General features: G+C 49.8%; 1 protein-coding gene across 1 annotated transcript in view; it reads left to right on the plus strand.

The window, feature by feature from the left end:
• The window catches only part of LOC143930242 (beta-microseminoprotein-like), a 78,950-nt gene extending 57,785 nt beyond the window's left edge, over positions 1–21,165 (plus strand). The window contains exon 4 of the mRNA XM_077454388.1: positions 20,927–21,165. Within this exon, the coding sequence (XP_077310514.1) occupies positions 20,927–21,053 (127 nt within the window). The 3' untranslated portion in view covers positions 21,054–21,165. The remainder of the gene's footprint in view (positions 1–20,926) is intronic.
• Positions 21,166–21,502: the final 337 nt, after the last annotated feature.

Raw genomic sequence — 21,502 nt, forward strand, 5'->3', positions numbered from 1 at the left:
TCGGTTCTGGTGTGGTCTCAGTGCTCTCTATCTCGGTGCTGGTGTGGTGTCAGTGCTCTCTATATCGGTGCTGGTGTGGTCTCAGTGCTCTCTATCTCGTGCTGGTGTGGTCTCAGTGCTCTCTATCACGGTGCTGGTGTGGTGTCAGTGCTCTCTATCTCGGTGCTGGTGTGGTCTCAGTGCTCTCTATCACGGTGCTGGTGTCAGTACTCTCTATCTCAATGCTGGTGCGGTGTCAGTTCTCTCTATCTCTGTGCTGGTGTGGTCTCAGTGCTGTCTATCATGGTGCTGGTGTCAGTGCTCTCTATCTCGGTGCTGGTGTGGTCTCAGTGCTCTCTATCTCGGTGCTGCTGTGGTCTCAGTGCCCTCTATCTCGGTGCTGGTGTGGTCTCAGTGCTCTCTATCTCGTGCTGGTGTGGTCTCAGTGCTCTCTATCACGGTACTGGTGTGGTGTCAGTGCTCTCTATCTCGGTGCTGGTGTGGTCTCAGTGCTCTCTATCACGGTGCTGGTGTCAGTGCTCTCTATCTCAATGCTGGTGCGGTGTCAGTTCTCTCTATCTCTGTGCTGGTGTGGTCTCAGTGCTGTCTATCATGGTGCTGGTGTCAGTGCTCTCTATCACAGCGCTGGTGTGGTGTCAGTGCTCTCTATCTCGGTGCTGGTGTGGTCTCAGTGCCCTCTATCTCGGTGCTGGTGTGGTCTCAGTGCTCTCCATCATGGTGCTGGGGTCAGTGCTCTCTATCACGGTGCTGGTGTGGTGTCAGTGCTCTCTATCTCGGTGCTGGTGTGGTCTCAGTGCTCTCTATCTCGGTGCTGGTGTGGTCTCAGTGCTCTCTATCAGGTTGCTGGTGTCAGTGCTCTCTATCTCAATGCTGGTGCGGTGTCAGTTCTCTCTATCTCAGTGCTGGTGTGGTTTCAGTGCTCTCTATCATGGTGCTGGTGTCAGTGCTCTCTATCACGGCGCTGGTGTGGTGTCAGTGCTTTCTATCTTGGTGCTGGTGTGGTCTCAGTGCTCTCTATCTCGGTGCTGGTGTGGTCTCAGTGCCCTCTATCTCGGTTCTGGTGTGGTCTCAGTGCTCTCTATCTCGGTGCTGGTGTCAGTGCTCTCTATCTCGGTGCTGGTGTGGTGTCAGTGCTCTCTATATCGGTGCTGGTGTGGTCTCAGTGATCTCTATCTTGTGCTGGTGTGGCCTCAGTGCTCTCTATCACGGTGCTGGTGTGGTGTCAGTGCTCTCTATCTCGGTGCTGGTGTGGTCTCAGTGCTCTCTATCACGGTGCTGGTGTCAGTGCTCTCTATCTCAATGCTGGTGCGGTGTCAGTTCTCTCTATCTCTGTGCTGGTGTGGTCTCAGTGCTGTCTATCATGGTGCTGGTGTCAGTGCTCTCTATCACGGCACTGGTGTGGTGTCAGTGCTCTCTATCTCGGTGCTGGTGTGGTGTCAGTGCTCTCTATCTCGGTGCTGCTGTGGTCTCAGTGCCCTCTATCTCGGTGCTGGTGTGGTCTCAGTGCTCTCTATCATGGTGCTGGTGTCAGTGCTCTCTATCATGGTGCTGGTGTGGTGTCAGTGCTCTCTATCTCGGTGCTGGTGTGGTCTCATTGCTCTCTATCTCGGTGCTGGTGTGGTATCAATGCCCTCTATCACAGTGCTGGTGTCAGTGCTCTCTATCTCAATGCTGGTGTGGTGTCAGTGCTCTCTATCTCGGTGCTGGTGTGGTCGCAGTGCTCTCTATCTCGGTGCTAGTGTGGTCTCAGTGCCCCCTATCTCGGTGCTAGTGTGGTGTCAGTGCTCTCTATCATGGTGCTGGTGTCAGTGCTCTCTATCACGGTGCTGGTGTGGTGTCAGTGCTCTCTATCACAGTGCTGGTGTGGTGTCAGTGCTCTCTATCTCGGTGCTGGTGTGGTCTCAATGCCCTCTATCTCAGTGCTGGTGTGGTCTCAGTGCTCTCTATCACGGTGCTAGTGTCAGTGCTCTCTATCACGGTGCTGGTGTGGTCTCAGTGCTCGCAATCTTGGTGCTGGTGTGGTCTCAGTGCCCTCTATCTCGGTGCTGGTGTGGTCTCAGTGCTCTCTATCACGGTGCTGGTGTCAGTGTTCTCTATCACGGTGCTGGTGTGGTGTCAGTGCTTTCTATCTCGGTGCTGGTGTGGTCTCAGTGCCCTCTATCTTGGTGCTGGTGTGGTCTCAGTGCTCTCTATCACGGTGCTGGTGTCAGTGCTCTCTATCATGGTGCTGGTGTGGTGTCAGTGCTCTCTATCTCGGTGCTGATGTGGTGTCAGTGCTCTCTATCTCGGTGCTGGTGTGGTCTCAGTGCATTCTATCACGGTGCTGGTGTCAATGCTCTATATCACGGTGCGGGTGTGGTGTCAGTGCTCTCTATCTTGGTGCTGGTGTGGTCTCAGTGCTCTCTATCTCGGTGCTGGTGTGGTCTCAGTGCTCTCTATCACGGTGTCTGTGTCAGTGCTCTCTATCACGGTGCTGGTGTGGTGTCAGTGCTCTCTATCATGGTGCTGGTGTCAGTGCTCTCTATCACGGCGCTGGTGTGGTGTCAGTGCTCTCTATCTCGGTTCTGGTGTGGTCTCAGTGCTCTCTATCTCGGTGCTGGTGTGGTCTCAGTGCCCTCTATCTCGGTGCTGGTGTGGTCTCAGTGCTCTCTATCATGGTGCTGGGGTCAGTGCTCTCTATCACGGTGCTGGTGTGGTGTCAGTGCTCTCTATCTTGGTGCTGGTGTGGTCTCAGTGCTCTCTATCTCGGTGCTGGTGTGGTCTCAGTGCTCTCTATCACGGTGCTGGTGTCAGTGCTCTCTATCTCAATGCTGGTGCGGTGTCAGTTCTCTCTATCTCAGTGCTGGTGTGGTTTCAGTGCTGTCTATCATGGTGCTGGTGTCAGTGCTCTCTATCACGGCACTGGTGTGGTGTCAATGCTCTCTATCTCGGTGCTGGTGTGGTCTCAGTGCTCTCTATCTCTGTGCTGCTGTGGTCTCAGTGCCCTCTATCTCGGTGCTGGTGTGGTCTCAGTGCTCTCTATCATGGTGCTGGTGTCAGTGCTCTCTATCTCGGTGCTGGTGTGGTCTCAGCGCTCTCTACCTCTGTGCTAGTGTGGTCTCAGTGCCCTCTATCTCGGTGCTGGTGTGGTCTCAGTGCTCTCTATCATGGTGCTGGTGTCAGTGCTCTCTATCACAGTGCTGGTGTGGTGTCAGTGCTCTCTATCACGGTGCTGGTGTGGTGTCAGTGCTCTCTATCTTGGTGCTGGTGTGGTATCAGTTTTCTCTATCTCAGTGCTGGTGTGGTCTCAGTGCCCTCTATCTCGGTGCTGGTGTGGTCTCAGTGCTCTCTATCACGGTGCTACTGTCAGTACTCTCTATCACGGTGCTGGTGTGGTCGCAGTGCTCTCTATCACGGTGCTGGTGTGGTGTCAGTGCCCTCTATCTCGGTGCTGGTGTGGTCTCAGTGCTCTCCATCACGGTGCTGGTGTCAGTGCTCTCTATCACGGTGCTGGTGTGGTGTCAGTGCTCTCTATATCGGTGCTGGTGTGGTCTCAGTGCTCTCTATCTTGTGCTGGTGTGGTCTCAGTTCTCTCTATCACGGTGCTGGTGTGGTGTCAGTGCTCTCTATCTCGGTGCTGGTGTGGTCTCAGTGCTCTCTATCACGGTGCTGGTGTCAGTGCTCTCTATCTCAATGCTGGTGCTGGTGTCAGTGCTCTCTATCCCGGTGCTGGTGTGGTCTCAGCGCTCTCTACCTCTGTGCTAGTGTGGTCTCAGTGCCCTCTATCTCGGTGCTGGTGTGGTCTCAGTGCTCTCTATCATGGTGCTGGTGTCAGTGCTCTCTATCACAGTGCTGGTGTGGTGTCAGTGCTCTCTATCACGGTGCTGGTGTGGTGTCAGTGCTCTCTATCTTGGTGCTGGTGTGGTATCAGTTTTCTCTATCTCAGTGCTGGTGTGGTCTCAGTGCCCTCTATCTCGGTGCTGGTGTGGTCTCAGTGCTCTCTATCATGGTGCTACTGTCAATACTCTCTATCACGGTGCTGGTGTGGTCGCAGTGCTCTCTATCACGGTGCTGGTGTGGTGTCAGTGCCCTCTATCTCGGTGCTGGTGTGGTCTCAGTGCTCTCCATCACGGTGCTGGTGTCAGTGCTCTCTATCACGGTGCTGGTGTGGTGTCAGTGCTCTCTATATCGGTGCTGGTGTGGTCTCAGTGCTCTCTATCTCGTGCTGGTGTGGTCTCAGTGCTCTCTATCACGGTGCTGGTGTGGTGTCAGTGCTCTCTATCTCGGTGCTGGTGTGGTCTCAGTGCTCTCTATCACGGTGCTGGTGTCAGTGCTCTCTATCTCAATGCTGGTGCGGTGTCAGTTCTCTCTATTTCTGTGCTGGTGTGGTCTCAGTGCTGTCTATCATGGTGCTGGTGTCAGTGCTCTCTATCACGGCGCTGGTGTGGTGTCAGTGCTTTCTATCTCGGTGCTGGTGTGGTCTCAGTGCTCTCTATCTCGGTGCTGCTGTGGTCTCAGTGCCCTCTATCTCGGTGCTGGTGTGGTCTCAGTGCTCTCTATCATGGTGCTGGTGTCAGTGCTCTCTATCATGGTGCTGGTGTGGTGTCAGTGCTCTCTATCTCGGTGCTGGTGTGGTCTCATTGCTCTCTATCTCGGTGCTGGTGTGGTATCAATGCTCTCTATCACAGTGCTGGTGTCAGTGCTCTCTATCTCAATGCTGGTGTGGTGTCAGTGCTCTCTATCTCGGTGCTGGTGTGGTCGCAGTGCTCTCTATCTCGGTGCTAGTGTGGTCTCAGTGCCCCCTATCTCGGTGCTAGTGTGGTGTCAGTGCTCTCTATCATGGTGCTGGTGTCAGTGCTCTCTATCACGGTGCTGGTGTGGTGTCAGTGCTCTCTATCACAGTGCTGGTGTGGTGTCAGTGCTCTCTATCTCGGTGTTGGTGTGGTCTCAATGCCCTCTATCTCGGTGCTGGTGTGGTCTCAGTGCTCTCTATCACGGTGCTAGTGTCAGTGCTCTCTATCACGGTGCTGGTGTGGTCTCAGTGCTCGCAATCTTGGTGCTGGTGTGGTCTCAGTGCCCTCTATCTCAGTGCTGGTGTGGTCTCAGTGCTCTCTATCACGGTGCTGTGTCAGTGTTCTCTATCACGGTGCTGGCGTGGTGTCAGTGCTTTCTATCTCGGTGCTGGTGTGGTCTCAGTGCCCTCTATCTTGGTGCTGGTGTGGTCTCAGTGCTCTCTATCACGGTGCTGGTGTCAGTGCTCTCTATCATGGTGCTGGTGTGGTGTCAGTGCTCTCTATCTCGGTGCTGGTGTGGTGTCAGTGCTCTCTATCTCGGTGCTGGTGTGGTCTCAGTGCTCTCTATCACGGTGCTGGTGTCAGTGCTCTATATCACGGTGCGAGTGTGGTGTCAGTGCTCTCTATCTTGGTGCTGGTGTGGTCTCAGTGCTCTCTATCTCGGTGCTGGTGTGGTCTCAGTGCTCTCTATCACGGTGTCTGTGTCAGTGCTCTCTATCACGGTGCTGGTGTGGTGTCAGTGCTCTCTATCATGGTGCTGGTGTCAGTGCTCTCTATCACGGCGCTGGTGTGGTGTCAGTGCTCTCTATCTCGGTTCTGGTGTGGTCTCAGTGCTCTCTATCTCGGTGCTGGTGTGGTCTCAGTGCCCTCTATCTCGGTGCTGGTGTGGTCTCAGTGCTCTCTATCATGGTGCTGGGGTCAGTGCTCTCTATCACGGTGCTGGTGTGGTGTCAGTGCTCTCTATCTTGGTGCTGGTGTGGTCTCAGTGCTCTCTATCTCGGTGCTGGTGTGGTCTCAGTGCTCTCTATCACGGTGCTGGTGTCAGTGCTCTCTATCTCAATGCTGGTGCGGTGTCAGTTCTCTCTATCTCAGTGCTGGTGTGGTTTCAGTGCTGTCTATCATGGTGCTGGTGTCAGTGCTCTCTATCACGGCACTGGTGTGGTGTCAGTGCTCTCTATCTCGGTGCTGGAGTGGTCGCAGTGCTCTCTATCTCGGTGCTAGTGTGGTCTCAGTGCCCCCTATCTCGGTGCTAGTGTGGTGTCAGTGCTCTCTATCATGGTGCTGGTGTCAGTGCTCTCTATCACGGTGCTGGTGTGGTGTCAGTGCTCTCTATCACAGTGCTGGTGTGGTGTCAGTGCTCTCTATCTCGGTGCTGGTGTGGTCTCAATGCCCTCTATCTCGGTGCTGGTGTGGTCTTTGTGCTCTCTATCACGGTGCTAGTGTCAGTGCTCTCTATCACGGTGCTGGTGTGGTCTCAGTGCTCGCAATCTTGGTGCTGGTGTGGTCTCAGTGCCCTCTATCTCGGTGCTGGTGTGGTCTCAGTGCTCTCTATCACGGTGCTGGTGTCAGTGCTCTCTATCTCAATGCTGGTGCGGTGTCAGTTCTCTCTATCTCAGTGCTGGTGTGGTTTCAGTGCTGTCTATCATGGTGCTGGTGTCAGTGCTCTCTATCACGGCACTGGTGTGGTGTCAGTGCTCTCTATCTCGGTGCTGGTGTGGTCTCAGTGCTCTCTATCTCTGTGCTGCTGTGGTCTCAGTGCCCTCTATCTCGGTGCTGGTGTGGTCTCAGTGCTCTCTATCATGGTGCTGGGGTCAGTGCTCTCTATCACGGTGCTGGTGTGGTGTCAGTGCTCTCTATCTTGGTGCTGGTGTGGTCTCAGTGCTCTCTATCTCGGTTCTGGTGTGGTCTCATTGCTCTCTATCTCGGTGCTGGTGTGGTATCAATGCTCTCTATCACAGTGCTGGTGTCAGTGCTCTCTATCTCAATGCTGGTGTGGTGTCAGTGCTCTCTATCTCGGTGCTGGTGTGGTCGCAGTGCTCTCTATCTCGGTGCTAGTGTGGTCTCAGTGCCCCCTATCTCGGTGCTAGTGTGGTGTCAGTGCTCTCTATCATGGTGCTGGTGTCAGTGCTCTCTATCACGGTGCTGGTGTGGTGTCAGTGCTCTCTATCACAGTGCTGGTGTGGTGTCAGTGCTCTCTATCTCGGTGCTGGTGTGGTCTCAATGCCCTCTATCTTGGTGCTGGTGTGGTCTCAGTGCTCTCTATCACGGTGCTAGTGTCAGTGCTCTCTATCACGGTGCTGGTGTGGTCTCAGTGCTTGCAATCTTGGTGCTGGTGTGGTCGCAGTGCCCTCTATCTCGGTGCTTGTGTGGTCTCAGTGCTCTCTATCACGGTGCTGTGTCAGTGTTCTCTATCACGGTGCTGGTGTGGTGTCAGTGCTTTCTATCTCGGTGCTGGTGTGGTCTCAGTGCCCTCTATCTTGGTGCTGGTGTGGTCTCAGTGCTCTCTATCACGGTGCTGGTGTCAGTGCTCTCTATCATGGTGCTGGTGTGGTGTCAGTGCTCTCTATCTCGGTGCTGGTGTGGTGTCAGTGCTCTCTATCTCGGTGCTGGTGTGGTCTCAGTGCATTCTATCACGGTGCTGGTGTCAATGCTCTATATCACGGTGCGAGTGTGGTGTCAGTGCTCTCTATCTTGGTGCTGGTGTGGTCTCAGTGCTCTCTATCTCGGTGCTGGTGTGGTCTCAGTGCTCTCTATCACGGTGTCTGTGTCAGTGCTCTCTATCACGGTGCTGGTGTGGTGTCAGTGCTCTCTATCATGGTGCTGGTGTCAGTGCTCTCTATCACGGCGCTGGTGTGGTGTCAGTGCTCTCTATCTCGGTTCTGGTGTGGTCTCAGTGCTCTCTATCTCGGTGCTGGTGTGATCTCAGTGCCCTCTATCTCGGTGCTGGTGTGGTCTCAGTGCTCTCTATCATGGTGCTGGGGTCAGTGCTCTCTATCACGGTGCTGGTGTGGTGTCAGTGCTCTCTATCTTGGTGCTGGTGTGGTCTCAGTGCTCTCTATCTCGGTGCTGGTGTGGTCTCAGTGCTCTCTATCATGGTGCTGGTGTCAGTGCTCTCTATCTCAATGCTGGTGCGGTGTCAGTTCTCTCTATCTCAGTGCTGGTGTGGTTTCAGTGCTGTCTATCATGGTGCTGGTGTCAGTGCTCTCTATCACGGCACTGGTGTGGTGTCAGTGCTCTCTATCTCGGTGCTGGTGTGGTCGCAGTGCTCTCTATCTCGGTGCTAGTGTGGTCTCAGTGCCCCCTATCTCGGTGCTAGTGTGGTGTCAGTGCTCTCTATCATGGTGCTGGTGTCAGTGCTCTCTATCACGGTGCTGGTGTGGTGTCAGTGCTCTCTATCACAGTGCTGGTGTGGTGTCAGTGCTCTCTATCTCGGTGCTGGTGTGGTCTCAATGCCCTCTATCTCGGTGCTGGTGTGGTCTCAGTGCTCTCTATCACGGTGCTAGTGTCAGTGCTCTCTATCACGGTGCTGGTGTGGTCTCAGTGCTCGCAATCTTGGTGCTGGTGTGGTCTCAGTGCCCTCTATCTCGGTGCTGGTGTGGTCTCAGTGCCCTCTATCACGGTGCTGGTGTCAGTGCTCTCTATCTCAATGCTGGTGCGGTGTCAGTTCTCTCTATCTCAGTGCTGGTGTGGTTTCAGTGCTGTCTATCATGGTGCTGGTGTCAGTGCTCTCTTTCACGGCACTGGTGTGGTGTCAGTGCTCTCTATCTCGGTGCTGGTGTGGTCTCAGTGCTCTCTATCTCTGTGCTGCTGTGGTCTCAGTGCCCTCTATCTCGGTGCTGGTGTGGTCTCAGTGCTCTCTATCATGGTGCTGGTGTCAGTGCTCTCTATCTCGGTGCTGGTGTGGTCTCAGCGCTCTCTACCTCTGTGCTAGTGTGGTCTCAGTGCCCTCTATCTCGGTGCTGGTGTGGTCTCAGTGCTCTCTATCATGGTGCTGGTGTCAGTGCTCTCTATCACAGTGCTGGTGTGGTGTCAGTGCTCTCTATCACGGTGCTGGTGTGGTGTCAGTGCTCTCTATCTTGGTGCTGGTGTGGTATCAGTTTTCTCTATCTCGGTGCTGGTGTGGTCTCAGTGCCCTCTATCTCGGTGCTGGTGTGGTCTCAGTGCTCTCTATCACGGTGCTACTGTCAGTACTCTCTATCACGGTGCTGGTGTGGTCGCAGTGCTCTCTATCACGGTGCTGGTGTGGTGTCAGTGCCCTCTATCTCGGTGCTGGTGTGGTCTCAGTGCTCTCCATCACGGTGCTGGTGTCAGTGCTCTCTATCACGGTGGTGGTGTGGTGCCAGTGCTCTCTATCTCTGTGCTGGTGTGGTGTCAGTGCTCTCCATCTCGGTGCTGGTGTCAGTGCTCTTTATCACAGTGCTGGTGTCAGTGCTCTCTATCTCGGTGCTGGTGTCAGTGCTCAGTCTCTATCGTGGTGCTGGTGTCAGTGTTCTATCTCAGTGCTGGTGTCAGTGAGGGAGATAGCAGCGGAGAAGCCAATCAGCAGGCAGTGCCAGCACCATGGCTGAAGATCAGCACTGGACTGGCACCTCCGGACCACGGCAGTGAAGTCCTGCATAGGTGGGGGTAAGAGCCGGCAGAGGGAGGTGCTCAAGCACAGGTTGGCACACTGGGACACTGGCACAGGACTGTGCTGCCCTGACTGGGGCACTGATCATCTCCTGCACCCCCTTCATAGCCTGCCCTGACCTTGCCTCTCCTCCATGACCTTCATGTGCTCCTGAATTGTCAAAATTTCACAGATAAAAAAAGAATGCTTGTCGTTGTCGATCCCAGATTCACTTAATACTTTTGTTATGTCAGTGTCCATGTTGTGGGACTATGTGTGCACAGCTAGTAAGTATTTTGTGGCTGAAAATATGACCTGGAGGTTTTTAAGGTTCGCCTGCCATTAAAGTCAATGGGGCCTGCCACAAACTTTGTGGTTTGCAAGCTTTTGTCCGCGTCCGCGGTTCTCATTCGCGAAACGTCCCGTCAGAAGTTTGTCCATCACTAGTCACTACCTGCTTTACCAGACAATATTCTGGTACAGGGCCAGCTAGTGGTGAAGTAGCTAACTATACCTGCCTACATCCAAATCTCTATTCTGCCGTCAAAAGCATCAGATCAAACCGAGATTGGTTTGATCAGATGCTTTACAAGCTAGTAACAGCTCGTAAAGAACAAACCAAAAGGGAAAGTGACACAATCCTTGTTGCTTCCAGTTTCTGGCAACACAGGGGTGGGCATGGATATACCTGCCTTTCCTTTGTCTGCAGCCAAGCTAAAAAGTCACAGCAGTGGGTAGTGGCAGGGGGAGCCCCTTTGAAGCCCTGTAAAAATGATTGTGCAGCTGTCGAGCCGCTTGTAGGAGGGAATGCAGGTTACACTCAATCCATGCTTCCCCCCTCATTGGGCGCCCAGCAAAGGTCACATGATAGGCCTACCCCAGGCACTTTGTAAAAGGTCACTGCCATACACACATGGTACCTTTTACTTGAGCCACGCTTATGACCAGGTAGATGACAAACGTGAACAAGCTCTAGTAAACTCTGTTGATGTTTTTATACATATACAGGGGTTTGCATCTTTGTAGCCTGGCTTAGAACATCATCCTCTTTAGGCATGCAAAACCCACAGCTGCACCATTTTGATGATTGTTAGTAAGGATTCCAATTTGCAGATATTTAACATGAAGGGAAATAAAGGATTTATGATCCACTTCTGGTCTTCCTTCCCCATTCTTTTGGGGAGCACAACAAGAAGCGTTAAATAGAGCCTTTTGAAACAAAACTTGCAGGAAATGGACTGAGAAGTCTAAAAATGCCCAAAACGGATGGTAGATACCATTCAGGAATCCTTGCAAGGGCTGGACCAGACCCAGCAGATCTACTCAACCTGGCTCCGACCGTAAATGCTTGAGGTGGCCCTGCATTAAAATTAGTGTTTCTCCAACTCTTTTTTGGGTATCTGTTCTGCCAGAACAGTGTTTAGAGGATGCATATACAGCCCCAGGCTTCAGCCATAGGCCCCAGTGCCTCTATGATATCATCCTTTAGCACCACTGGTCGAATGGCCACCTCAATGTCTTCAGTCCAGACCCCTTTTGTGTTTGTGACTGATAAATGCCACAGAGTCCCTGTGTCAGGTCACCTTGAGGCGAGGTGACAGATGCACACTTTAGGAATCAGGAGTGTACCGCAAGGTTGTGGACCCTACGGCTGACTGCTGCGGACGGGAGACAGGTCCCACCGGAGTTAGAGCGTAGGATTCCCTGGGGCACTGAGTCTAAGAGCCAGCAGGTGTTCACCAGAGCCTCGAGTGGTGAGGATGGTCTTGGCTGCAACTGGCTCCAGGTCGCGACCCCCAGGGTCCCCCAGCTCACACCCACAGTAGGCAACAGGAGGATAGGGATAGTGAGGGACAAAGCCAAGGTCGGGGACACGGCAAAAGGTCAGGATCACAGGCAAGCAGGGATAGTCAAAGACACGCCAAAGTCGGTAACGGAAAACAGTAGAAGAGCACACGGCAGGTAACAGGAAGCTAAACACACAAAGGAATACACAATGGTTGATCAGCGCTGATGGCCTGCAGTGCACAGGTTAATATAGGGCTCCCTGATAGGGCCTGGGGTGGAGCCATGCTTAGAGGAGAGGTTATAAAAACCACCAGGTGGAAGTGGCTGGCCTCTTAGTCTGAAGACATGAGGGGAGGTAAGCAAACACAGGAAGATCACTGTATAACCATGACACCCTGACAACTTTCTTGATTAAATCCGTCACTTGGGCCTCAGCTTCCTCAAGTGTGACATGGCTCCAAAACGTCCTTGCAGACCAGCATATCTGCCATAGGGACGGCCCCGCAAGCTCAACACCTCTCAGAGTTTTCCCGTCTGGGAGAATTTGATGAACGGTGTCTCTTAAGCCCCATACACACTATCAGATTATCTGCTGAGTTTTTCCTTCAGATTTACCAAAACCATGTAGTAGAAGGGCCTGCCTGATTGCATACACATTGAAACTCCTAAGGTGTTTGGAGCTTGGCTGGGAATGACCCCTGCAGCGACCAGAAGTCTTGTTAGACTTGTGTTGGCGCATAGGGCTGAAAACAAAAGTAACAGCATAAAAAAAAAAATATATATATATATATATATATATATATATATATATATATATATATATATATATATATATTGTGAGGGGGTTAGCTCGGCAGCGGGTGTGTGTGACCCCCTGGATGGGTTCACAACACAAAATCAGGCACAGCAGACAGCGTTGTAGGTGCAAAAAACAAAAGATGCGGTTTATTTATGCTACATGCAGTGATACATATAACAGCCAAACAAAAATAAAACATGAAAATAAATCCTGGTCAGCTTGACCTCTAACTACACACTTAGATTCCCTGTCTAACAACTGAGTCCAGCCTTGTGCTGCACCAGTCCCTGTCTCTGTTGTAGAGGTTTGCCACACAGGCGTTAACTCACCGCACAGAACAGATATCACACTCCCCAGTCTATACAACACAAAACTGGTTCCAGGATGGAGCATCTCCCTAAGCATGCTGGAGTTTTTTGTAGAGGTCTTAATGAGCCCACTTACTTCAGCTGGGCTCATTAACTCTTCCCCTCTAATTGTAAAAGTCTGCATAAAGCCTGAATCTAGGGCACACAAATTTCCCATCCTGGATACAACCAGGTGACTTTACCTGCGTGCTGCCACATACCCCCCCCTCTTGTTTCAACCTTGGGGTTGTAACACAAGCAGTCAGACACGCATGTATCCGAGACAAAGCATCCACATTCCCCATTTTAACACCAGGGCGATGCTTAACTGTAAAGTTAAATTCTTGTAGGGCCAGGAACCACCTATTTACCCTTCTATTGGTCTCCTTGTTCTGAGCCATCCACTTTAAAGGAGCGTGATCAGTCACCAGGTCAAAGTGCCTACCTAGCAGATAGTACCGAAGGGAATCTAGAGCCCACTTCACTGCTAAACATTCCTTCTCAATTGTGGCGTAATTTACCTCATGGGACTTCAACTTCCTGCTGAGGTAAATGACTGGGTGCTCTTCCCCGTTCCAGACCTGGGATAACACTGCTCCTAACCCAACGTCTGATGCATCAGTTTGTACAACAAAGTCCTTAGAGAAGTCTGGTGAGTACAACACTGGCTGGCTACATAAGGCTGTTTTTAAGGACTGAAATGCTTCTTCAGCCTCTGGGGACCATTTAACCATGACAGACTCTTTCCCTTTTGTCAGGTTGGTGAGGGGCACAGCCTGAGAAGCAAAATGGGGAATGAATCGTCGATAATAGCCAGCGATTCCCAGAAAGGCTCGTACCTGTTTCTTGCTGTTGGGACGTGGCCAACTCTGTATGGCCTCGACTTTATTGACTTGGGGTTTTATCACCCCCCTCCCAATAGTGTACCCAAGATATTTGGCCTCCTCCTGTCCAATGGTACACTTCTTTGGATTGGCCGTAAACCCAGCTTCCCGGATAGAGTCTAGGACTGCTTGTACTTTCGGCAAATGTGAGACCCAGTCTGTGCTATGGATAATCACATCATCCAGGTAAGCTGCAGCATATTTCTGATGGGGCCTCAGAATCTTATCCATTTTCCGCTGGAATATTGCCGGTGCATTCTGTAACCCAAACGGCATTCTCTTATATTGGAATGCCCCATCTGGGGTTACAAACGCAGTTTTCTCCTTGGCCGACTCGGCCAGGGGAATTTGCCAATACCCTTTGGTGAGATCAAGAGTTGTCATATATCGGGCTGTTCCCAGCCGGTCAATCAACTCATCTATACGCGGCATGGGGTAGGTGTCAAATTTTGTAACTTTATTTAATTGTCGAAAATCGTTACAAAACCGCCAGCTCCCATCAGGTTTGGGCACTAGTACGATAGGACTGGACCAGTCACTCTGGGACTCCTCTATCACACCCAATTCCAGCATCCTTTGAACCTCCCCACGTATTGCCTCCCATCGGGCCTCTGGTATTCTATAAGGTTTTAGTTTTACCCTTTCTCCTGGCGGGGTGATAATGTCATGCTCTACGCCAGATGTTTGTCCCGGAAGCTCAGAGAAAATATCTTTGTTACGAAGTACAAACTCTTTAACCTCCTGTTGTTGGGGTTTCGATAAGGTGTCTGCTATTCCAACCTCAGGAACTAAGCAATCAGGCTGTACTTGTGACAAAGTCTCTGCGACTAGGGATTCCCTATCCCTCCAGGCTTTCAGCAGATTGACGTGATAGATCTGCTCCGGCTTTCGCCTTCCTGGCTGTCTAACCCTGTAGTTCACCTCACTAATTTTTTCAATTACTTCATATGGACCTTGCCATTTGGCCAGAAATTTGCTTTCAACCGTAGGGACTAGCACCAAGACCCTATCCCCCGGGGAAAAAGTACGGGTCTTGGCCCCACGGTTGTACACTCTCTGCTGTGCTAACTGCGCTTGGGTTAAATGTTCCTTTACAATTGGCATTACCTGTGCAATTCTATCTTGCATCAGGGCGACATGCTCAATCACACTCCTGTGAGGAGAACTCTCATTTTCCCAAGTTTCCTTGGCGATATCCAGCAGCCCTCTTGGGTGTCTCCCATAGAGCAACTCGAAGGGTGAGAAACCCGTAGAGGATTGGGGTACCTCCCTAATGGCAAACATTAGATAGGGTATTAGACAGTCCCAATTCTTTCCATCTCTATCCACCACCTTCTTTAACATTTGTTTAAGGGTTTTGTTGAATCTTTCAACCAACCCATCTGTTTGGGGGTGATACACAGATGTACGCAATTGCGTCACTTTGTACAACTTGCATAATTATTTCATAACCTGGGACATAAAGGGTGTACCTTGGTCCGTAAGCAGTTCCTTACAAATACCCACGCGGCTAAAAACAAGAGATAGCTCTTTGGCTATGGTTTTGGCCGAGGTATTTCGGAGAGGAATTGCTTCCAGATAACGGGTGGCATAGTCCAATATAACCAAAATGTACTGATGCCCCCTGGCGGACTTCATTATCGGACCTACCAAATCCATTGCGATCCTTTCAAAGGGGACCTCAATGATAGGAAGAGGTACCAGCGGGTTACGGAAATGTGGCATAGGTGCCGACTTCTGACACACAGGGCAGGAGGAACAATAATTTTCTATTTCCTTCATGACCCCAGGCCAATAGAATCTCTGCAATACCCTCTCTCTGGTTTTCTCTGTCCCCAGATGACCTCCCAGAATGTGCCCATGAGCCAATTCTAACACCAACTTCCTGTAAGGTTTGGGCACTACAAGTTGCTCAATGGTTTCTTCTGCCCTTTGAGCCACTCGATACAGCAGGTCCCTTTCCATAGTGAAGTAAGGATAAGGGCAAGTCTTATCTGGGTTCACTAACTCGCCATCTATTTTCACTACATTTTCCCGTGCCTTTATTAGGGTGGGGTCTTTTAACTGTTCTGTGGCAAAATTTTCCCTGTGAACCTCAAGATCCGAAAACTCCACAGACGGCATGTTTTCATCTGAGGATGTTGGCTCCTCCCCAGTTTCTCGAGTTTCCCCCGCCAATACCGACAAGGGAAATTCAGGAGAGTCCTCACAACTCCCAGAGGAATTCTGGTCATCTTCCTGGTTTATAGGGGCACCAGTGGGGGGCTCAGGACAATCCCAGAGTTCCCAGAATTTTGGAAAATCCCTTCCCACAATAGCATCATGTGGTAAGTGAGACACTAACCCCACCTGATGAGAGAGGTTACCTTTGGGGGTCTCAAAAAACACTGAAGTTACAGGATACTCTCGGGTGTCCCCATGCACACAAATAACAGCCACCCTGTTCTTCCCAGAAACCTCTGTAGTAACTAATTCAGCTTTTATCAATGTTACCAGGCTACCTGAATCCAGCAACACATCAACATTTCTACCATTAATACACATTTTACATAAATGTTTCTCAGGTCCCCGAATGGCAGTGCATGCAACTGTCGCAAACAGCGACTGACGTCTCTCCCTTATAAAGTCACATTGCATAGGCTCATCCACAACGGGGCAATTGGCTGCAATATGTCCCTCTTGCCGGCAGCGGTAGCAAATAATCTTTTTCGCTATCTCTTGCAGCATGGGCTTCCTGGGCTGCTCCCGCCAGACCTTAGGTAGAACTCCCACCCTCTCACTCTCTCCACCCTCACCCCTTGGAGTCATCTTACCCGCCACTGGGGATGAGCTGGTCTTAGGGTGGAAAGTCCGTGAGTCCCTGGAAGAGGTGGTCAGGTTCTCTGTAGCCAAGTACCTCTCAACCAGATCCACAAGTTTATCTGCATTTTCTGGGTCTCCATGGCTTACCCATTTTTGGATGGCAGTAGGAAGAGCTCTCAGGAAACGATCCATAACAACACGTTCCACAATGTTTGGTGCGGTCAAAGTCTCTGGCTGCAGCCACTTCCTGCTCAGGTGAATGAGATCATACATTTGAGACCTGGGGGGTTTTCCAACCTGAAAAGTCCAATTATGCACACGCTGAGCCCGGACGGCCAGGGTGACACCCAGCCGTGCCAATATTTCTGTTTTTAGCACCACATAGTCTTTTGCTTGGTCAGGCTCTAGGTCATAATAAGCTTTCTGCGATTCCCCAGTTAACAGAGGGGCCACCAGTCCAGCCCATTGCTCCTTAGGCCACTTTTCCCTTTCAGCAGTCCTTTCAAATGTGGTCAAAAACACCTCCGGATCATCCTCTCCAGTCATTTTTGTCAATAAACGGCTCACACCAAAGGATGCGGTATTATTGTAACCACTTGCTTCATTGGTCTGCGGATGTTGCTGTATTAATGTCTCTATTTTCTGTTGAAAACTCTGCTCTTGCTTCTGCAACAGGTCTATAAAGCGGGCTTCAGATTGCTGCTGTGCTTGTTGCTGAGCTTCCAGACTCTGCAGGTGAGCTTTCTGCTGGGCTGCAAGGCTCTGTTGTTGAGCTGCAAGGCTCTTTTGTAAAGCCGCATTTGTTTGCTGCTGATTTGCATTTGCTAGAGCCAGCTGTCTCAGTATCTCCTCCATGCTGGCCTTTAAAAAAATTGAAAAAAAACTGCCAAAATTCTCCACCAACTGTGAGGGGGTTAGCTCGGCAGCGGGTGTGTGTGACCCCCTGGATGGGTTCACAACACAAAATCAGGCACAGCAGACAGCGTTGTAGGTGCAAAAAACAAAAGATGCGGTTTATTTATGCTACATGCAGTGATACATATAACAGCCAAACAAAAATAAAACATGAAAATAAATCCTGGTCAGCTTGACCTCTAACTACACACTTAGATTCCCTGTCTAACAACTGAGTCCAGCCTTGTGCTGCACCAGTCCCTGTCTCTGTTGTAGAGGTTTGCCACACAGGCGTTAACTCACCGCACAGAACAGATATCACACTCCCCAGTCTATACAACACAAAACTGGTTCCAGGATGGAGCATCTCCCTAAGCATGCTGGAGTTTTTTGTAGAGGTCTTAATGAGCCCACTTACTTCAGCTGGGCTCATTAACTCTTCCCCTCTAATTGTAAAAGTCTGCATAAAGCCTGAATCTAGGGCACACATATTTCCCATCCTGGATACAACCAGGTGACTTTACCTGCGTGCTGCCACAATATATATATATATATATATATATATATATATATATATATATATATATATATATATATATAAATTTCTTCTTCAGGAACACGAGATTAAAGTATCTCTAGATGGCTCTGTACCAGAATAGTGTCTGGTAAAGCAGGTAGTGACACCAGGTGTTAGGCCCCTTTTTAGACAGAGACCTTCCACAGTGATTTCAGGGGTGAGTCAGCACCCACATATTAGCAAGGTGGGCTAGGCGTACACCCTTTATCTGTCTTTACCTAAGAATCTCTTTACCTATTTGTCTTTACCTAAGAAAGCAAAGGTCTTAATCAAAAGGTGGCTGACTCATTACTATGGAGTAGGCAGCAGCAGATAGGCAGCAGAGAAAAGTGGAAACAGACTACAAGAGACATAACAGAAAAAAGGAAAGGTAAAAGAGAAAATCTTTCTCTTTAAAAACATACACAATAATAAACCTTATACTATTTCTTTTTTAAAAAAAATCTCTTTTTTTTTCTAAATAACATCCTTACAACAATGAAACATTGTAAGAAAAAACATTTTTAGGGAACCATGAGCACTCAGAGAAAGGACCAGCTAGATCGAAAGCAGAGTGCTCTACTAACTTCCCCTCATTCTAAAGTAGGACCAGGGGAGGAGGGGAAAACACAGATCGCACCTAAGAACCCACCCCCCTTCAATACCTGCAGTGAGGGAAAAATGGTGATGTTTTTCCCTCCAAGCAAAATGGCGCCCGAGACTCATGCTCCTGCGCATGCTCCGTAAGAAAGCGCCACTCCGGACCCACCCATGATTTCCGGCAACATGGTGACCAGTCAAAGGGAGAAGCCAGCGCCGTATGAGGGATGCCACTGCACCCAAAGGAAGCCATTGAGGATAGAGAGAAACAAAGATAAAAAAAGACCAAAAGAGAAGTTTTGTCTTTTTAAGAACCTACAAATGCAAAATATGGCAGCAGCAAGTTTTAGCTAGGAAAAGAACGTTCTCTTACCTGCCCCCACAGTGTGGTACTAGCCAAGCCGATAAGCAGAACTAATGCTCCAGGATGTGAGACAGCTGCCACCCCACAAGACCTTCAGAAGGGGCTCCCCACCTTATCAGCGCTTTCAGCAGCCCAAGAAGAGGCATGAACCCAGATGGAAGCTGCATGAAGCAGAGGCAAGGACATACATTACCACTATACATCAGGTATGAGGAAAAAAAGGAGAATGCCAGGGTGGAGCTTATCACTGGTATGTTGCCATGGAGGCACCAGGAAATAGGTTTAACCTTAAACTACGTAGAGGGTTCTTTACTGTAAGAGCGGCAAGGATGTGGAATTCCATTCCACAGGTGGTGGTCTCAGTGGGGGGGGGGGGGGGGCATTGATAGTTTCAAGAAACTATTAGATAAGCACCTGAACGGCCGCAAAACATACAGGGATAAACAATGTAATACTGACATATAATCGCACAGATAGGTTGGACTTGATGGACATGTGTCTTTTTTTAACCTCATTAACTATGTAACAATATGTAATACCAAATGAGGACCCAAAAAAGGAATGCACTTGATTTGGCATGGTGGGATAAATACACTATGCTGGAACCATCAACAATGTCATCTTTCAAGAGACAACAGTTAACCCCTGTTAGGCAGCCCATTGTCAACCACAGTACGCTCAAAATCCCATAACCTATATCAAAGATCCTAATAATAATGAATAATGGAAATGAATAGTAGGAATAATAAAAACCCCTGCATTCTGGAAGAGCAGACTAAGGCCGCGTACACACGCGCGGACTGTTCGCCCAACTTTGTCCGTCCAACAGTTTCGGCAAACAGTCCGCTCAAAATTAGCATGGACGGACATGCCCACACACGACGAACGAACAGTTTGCTGAAACCGTGCGCGATGACGTGAACAAGACGTACGACGGGACGAAAAATACGACGTCCTATACACTGCATTATAGCTTTCGGCGTGAAAATCCTTTCTGAGCATGCACGCAACTTTGTTTGACGAACAAGCCTACACACGGGCGGACTGTTCGCTCAAACAAGGTTTCAGCGGACAGTTTTTCGGAATTTCCGAAAAACCTTGTCCGTCCAACTGTCTGCTGAAACTGTCCGCTGAAAGCCCACACACGAGCGGACTGTCCGCCCAAACACTGTTCAGCGGACAAAGTTGGGCGAACAGTCCGCGCGTGTGTACGCGGCCTAACTATATGAATTCTGCACGTTGAACAGCTGCAGAGAAGAAAAGACTGCATAGAAATAGGTACAACTTATGTAAGAGGATTTGTTTCATCTCTGTATCACCTTCAGTGGGTATATGTAAGGGTTTACAGCCACTTCAAATTCTACATAACATTAGGGTTGCCACCTGTCCGGGATTCACCCAGACAGTTCGGGTTTGGAATCATGTGTCCGGGTTTCAGACTGCCTGAAACCCGGACACATTATTCAGACCGGACTATAGCTTCTCAGCAGGGTTGCTGGCTGCAGTTGTCTAAGCTGAGAGTGTCTGTTACACTCTCTTTCACACTGCCCAAAGCCAACACTAACAACCCCCTCCGCATACAGATAGGAGAGGAGAGAGGGCTTGATCTGCTCCTCTTCCTTCTGCCGATAGGAGGCACAGTGCCAGGGATTGGAGTGTGGGCAGACATCGAGGGGCCTCTGTGTCTGCCCACACTCCAATCCTCTGGCGCTGTGCCTCAGAAAAGAAAAGCAGGGGCCGGAAATTTGAAGTTCAGCAGCCTCAGATACATCTGGATGAGAGGCGCTGACTGCCAAGGGGTGAGTGAGCTCACCATCCATCCCTGTCTGTGACTGAAGTCTCCCCCCCCTTCTCTCTCCTGCCTCTGAGTGAGTACACTAAGGCAAATCAGGGTTCTCAGAGCTCCCCTTACATCAGAGTTCCCCTTTACACCAGAAGCCACAGTGTTCCCCCTTACATCAGAGTCTTCTCCGTACATCGGAGTTCTCAGTGTTCCCCCTTACATCAGAGTCTTCTCCGTACATCGGAGTTCTCAGTGTTCCCCCTTACATCAGAGTCCTCTCCGTACATCGGAGTTCTCAGTGTTCCCCCTTACATCAGAGTCTTCTCCGTACATCGGAGTTCTCAGTGTTCCCCCTTAGATCAGGGTTTTCAGAGCATCCCTTATGTTAGTGTGCCCAGAGTTCTCCCTTACATCAGAGTCTGCAGAGTCCCGCCTTACAGTGAAAGGGAACTCTGTGAGTTCAGATGTAAAGGGGGAACTCTGTGGACTCTGATGTAAAGGGGAACTCTTTATTACTTCATAGGATTAGAAATGTTATTTATTAGCAAAATATATGTATAAAAAAAAAAAAATTGCTGCGCACCGCTAAAGTGTTCGGGTTTGACTTGAAGAAAAGGTGGCGACCCTACATAACATTCAGTTTGCATGCCTTGTTCTTGTAAGGAACAATGGCTTGCATGTCTAGGTCTGTTCATTATAGTAACAGAGAACTGATTTTTTTTTTTCAGTTATGGGACACCTCATAGCGATAACAGCAACTGCAAATTCAAATTTGACCGAAAGGCCTGTGAATATGTCCTAATACCAAATGAGGACCCAGAAAAGAAATGCACTCACTATGGCATGGTGGGCTAAATACATTATGCTGGAACCATCATCAATGTTATCTCTTTCAAGAATTCAAATGTATGATTATTGTACCCAGTTGCATGTTAACTAAATAAAGATATCCAAAGATTTAAGATAATCTTTATTGCTGCACCTATAATGACTTGTCATATAACTGATTCACCACCTCAATACAGGGCACTTTCACCCCCTTCCTGCCCAGACCAATTTTCAGCTTTCAGCCCTCTCACACTTTGAATGACAATTACTCAGTCATGCAACACTGTACCCAAACAACATTTTTATATTTTTTTTCTTGTTGAATAACTTTATTTTATAGATTATAATAAATTACAATGTCAGTATTATAAAAAAACAAGTTTCACAAGATAAAGTCAAAGCATGCAATAAAACTTGTATAAATAAGAGCTAGTAAAATAATGATAAATTATATAATGAGAGATTATATAATAATG

Source organism: Lithobates pipiens, unplaced genomic scaffold (genome assembly GCF_037356315.1).
Source record: "Lithobates pipiens isolate NorthernLeopardFrog02 unplaced genomic scaffold, aLitPip1_a1.2 Scaffold_25, whole genome shotgun sequence".
Lineage (NCBI taxonomy): Eukaryota > Metazoa > Chordata > Amphibia > Anura > Ranidae > Lithobates > Lithobates pipiens.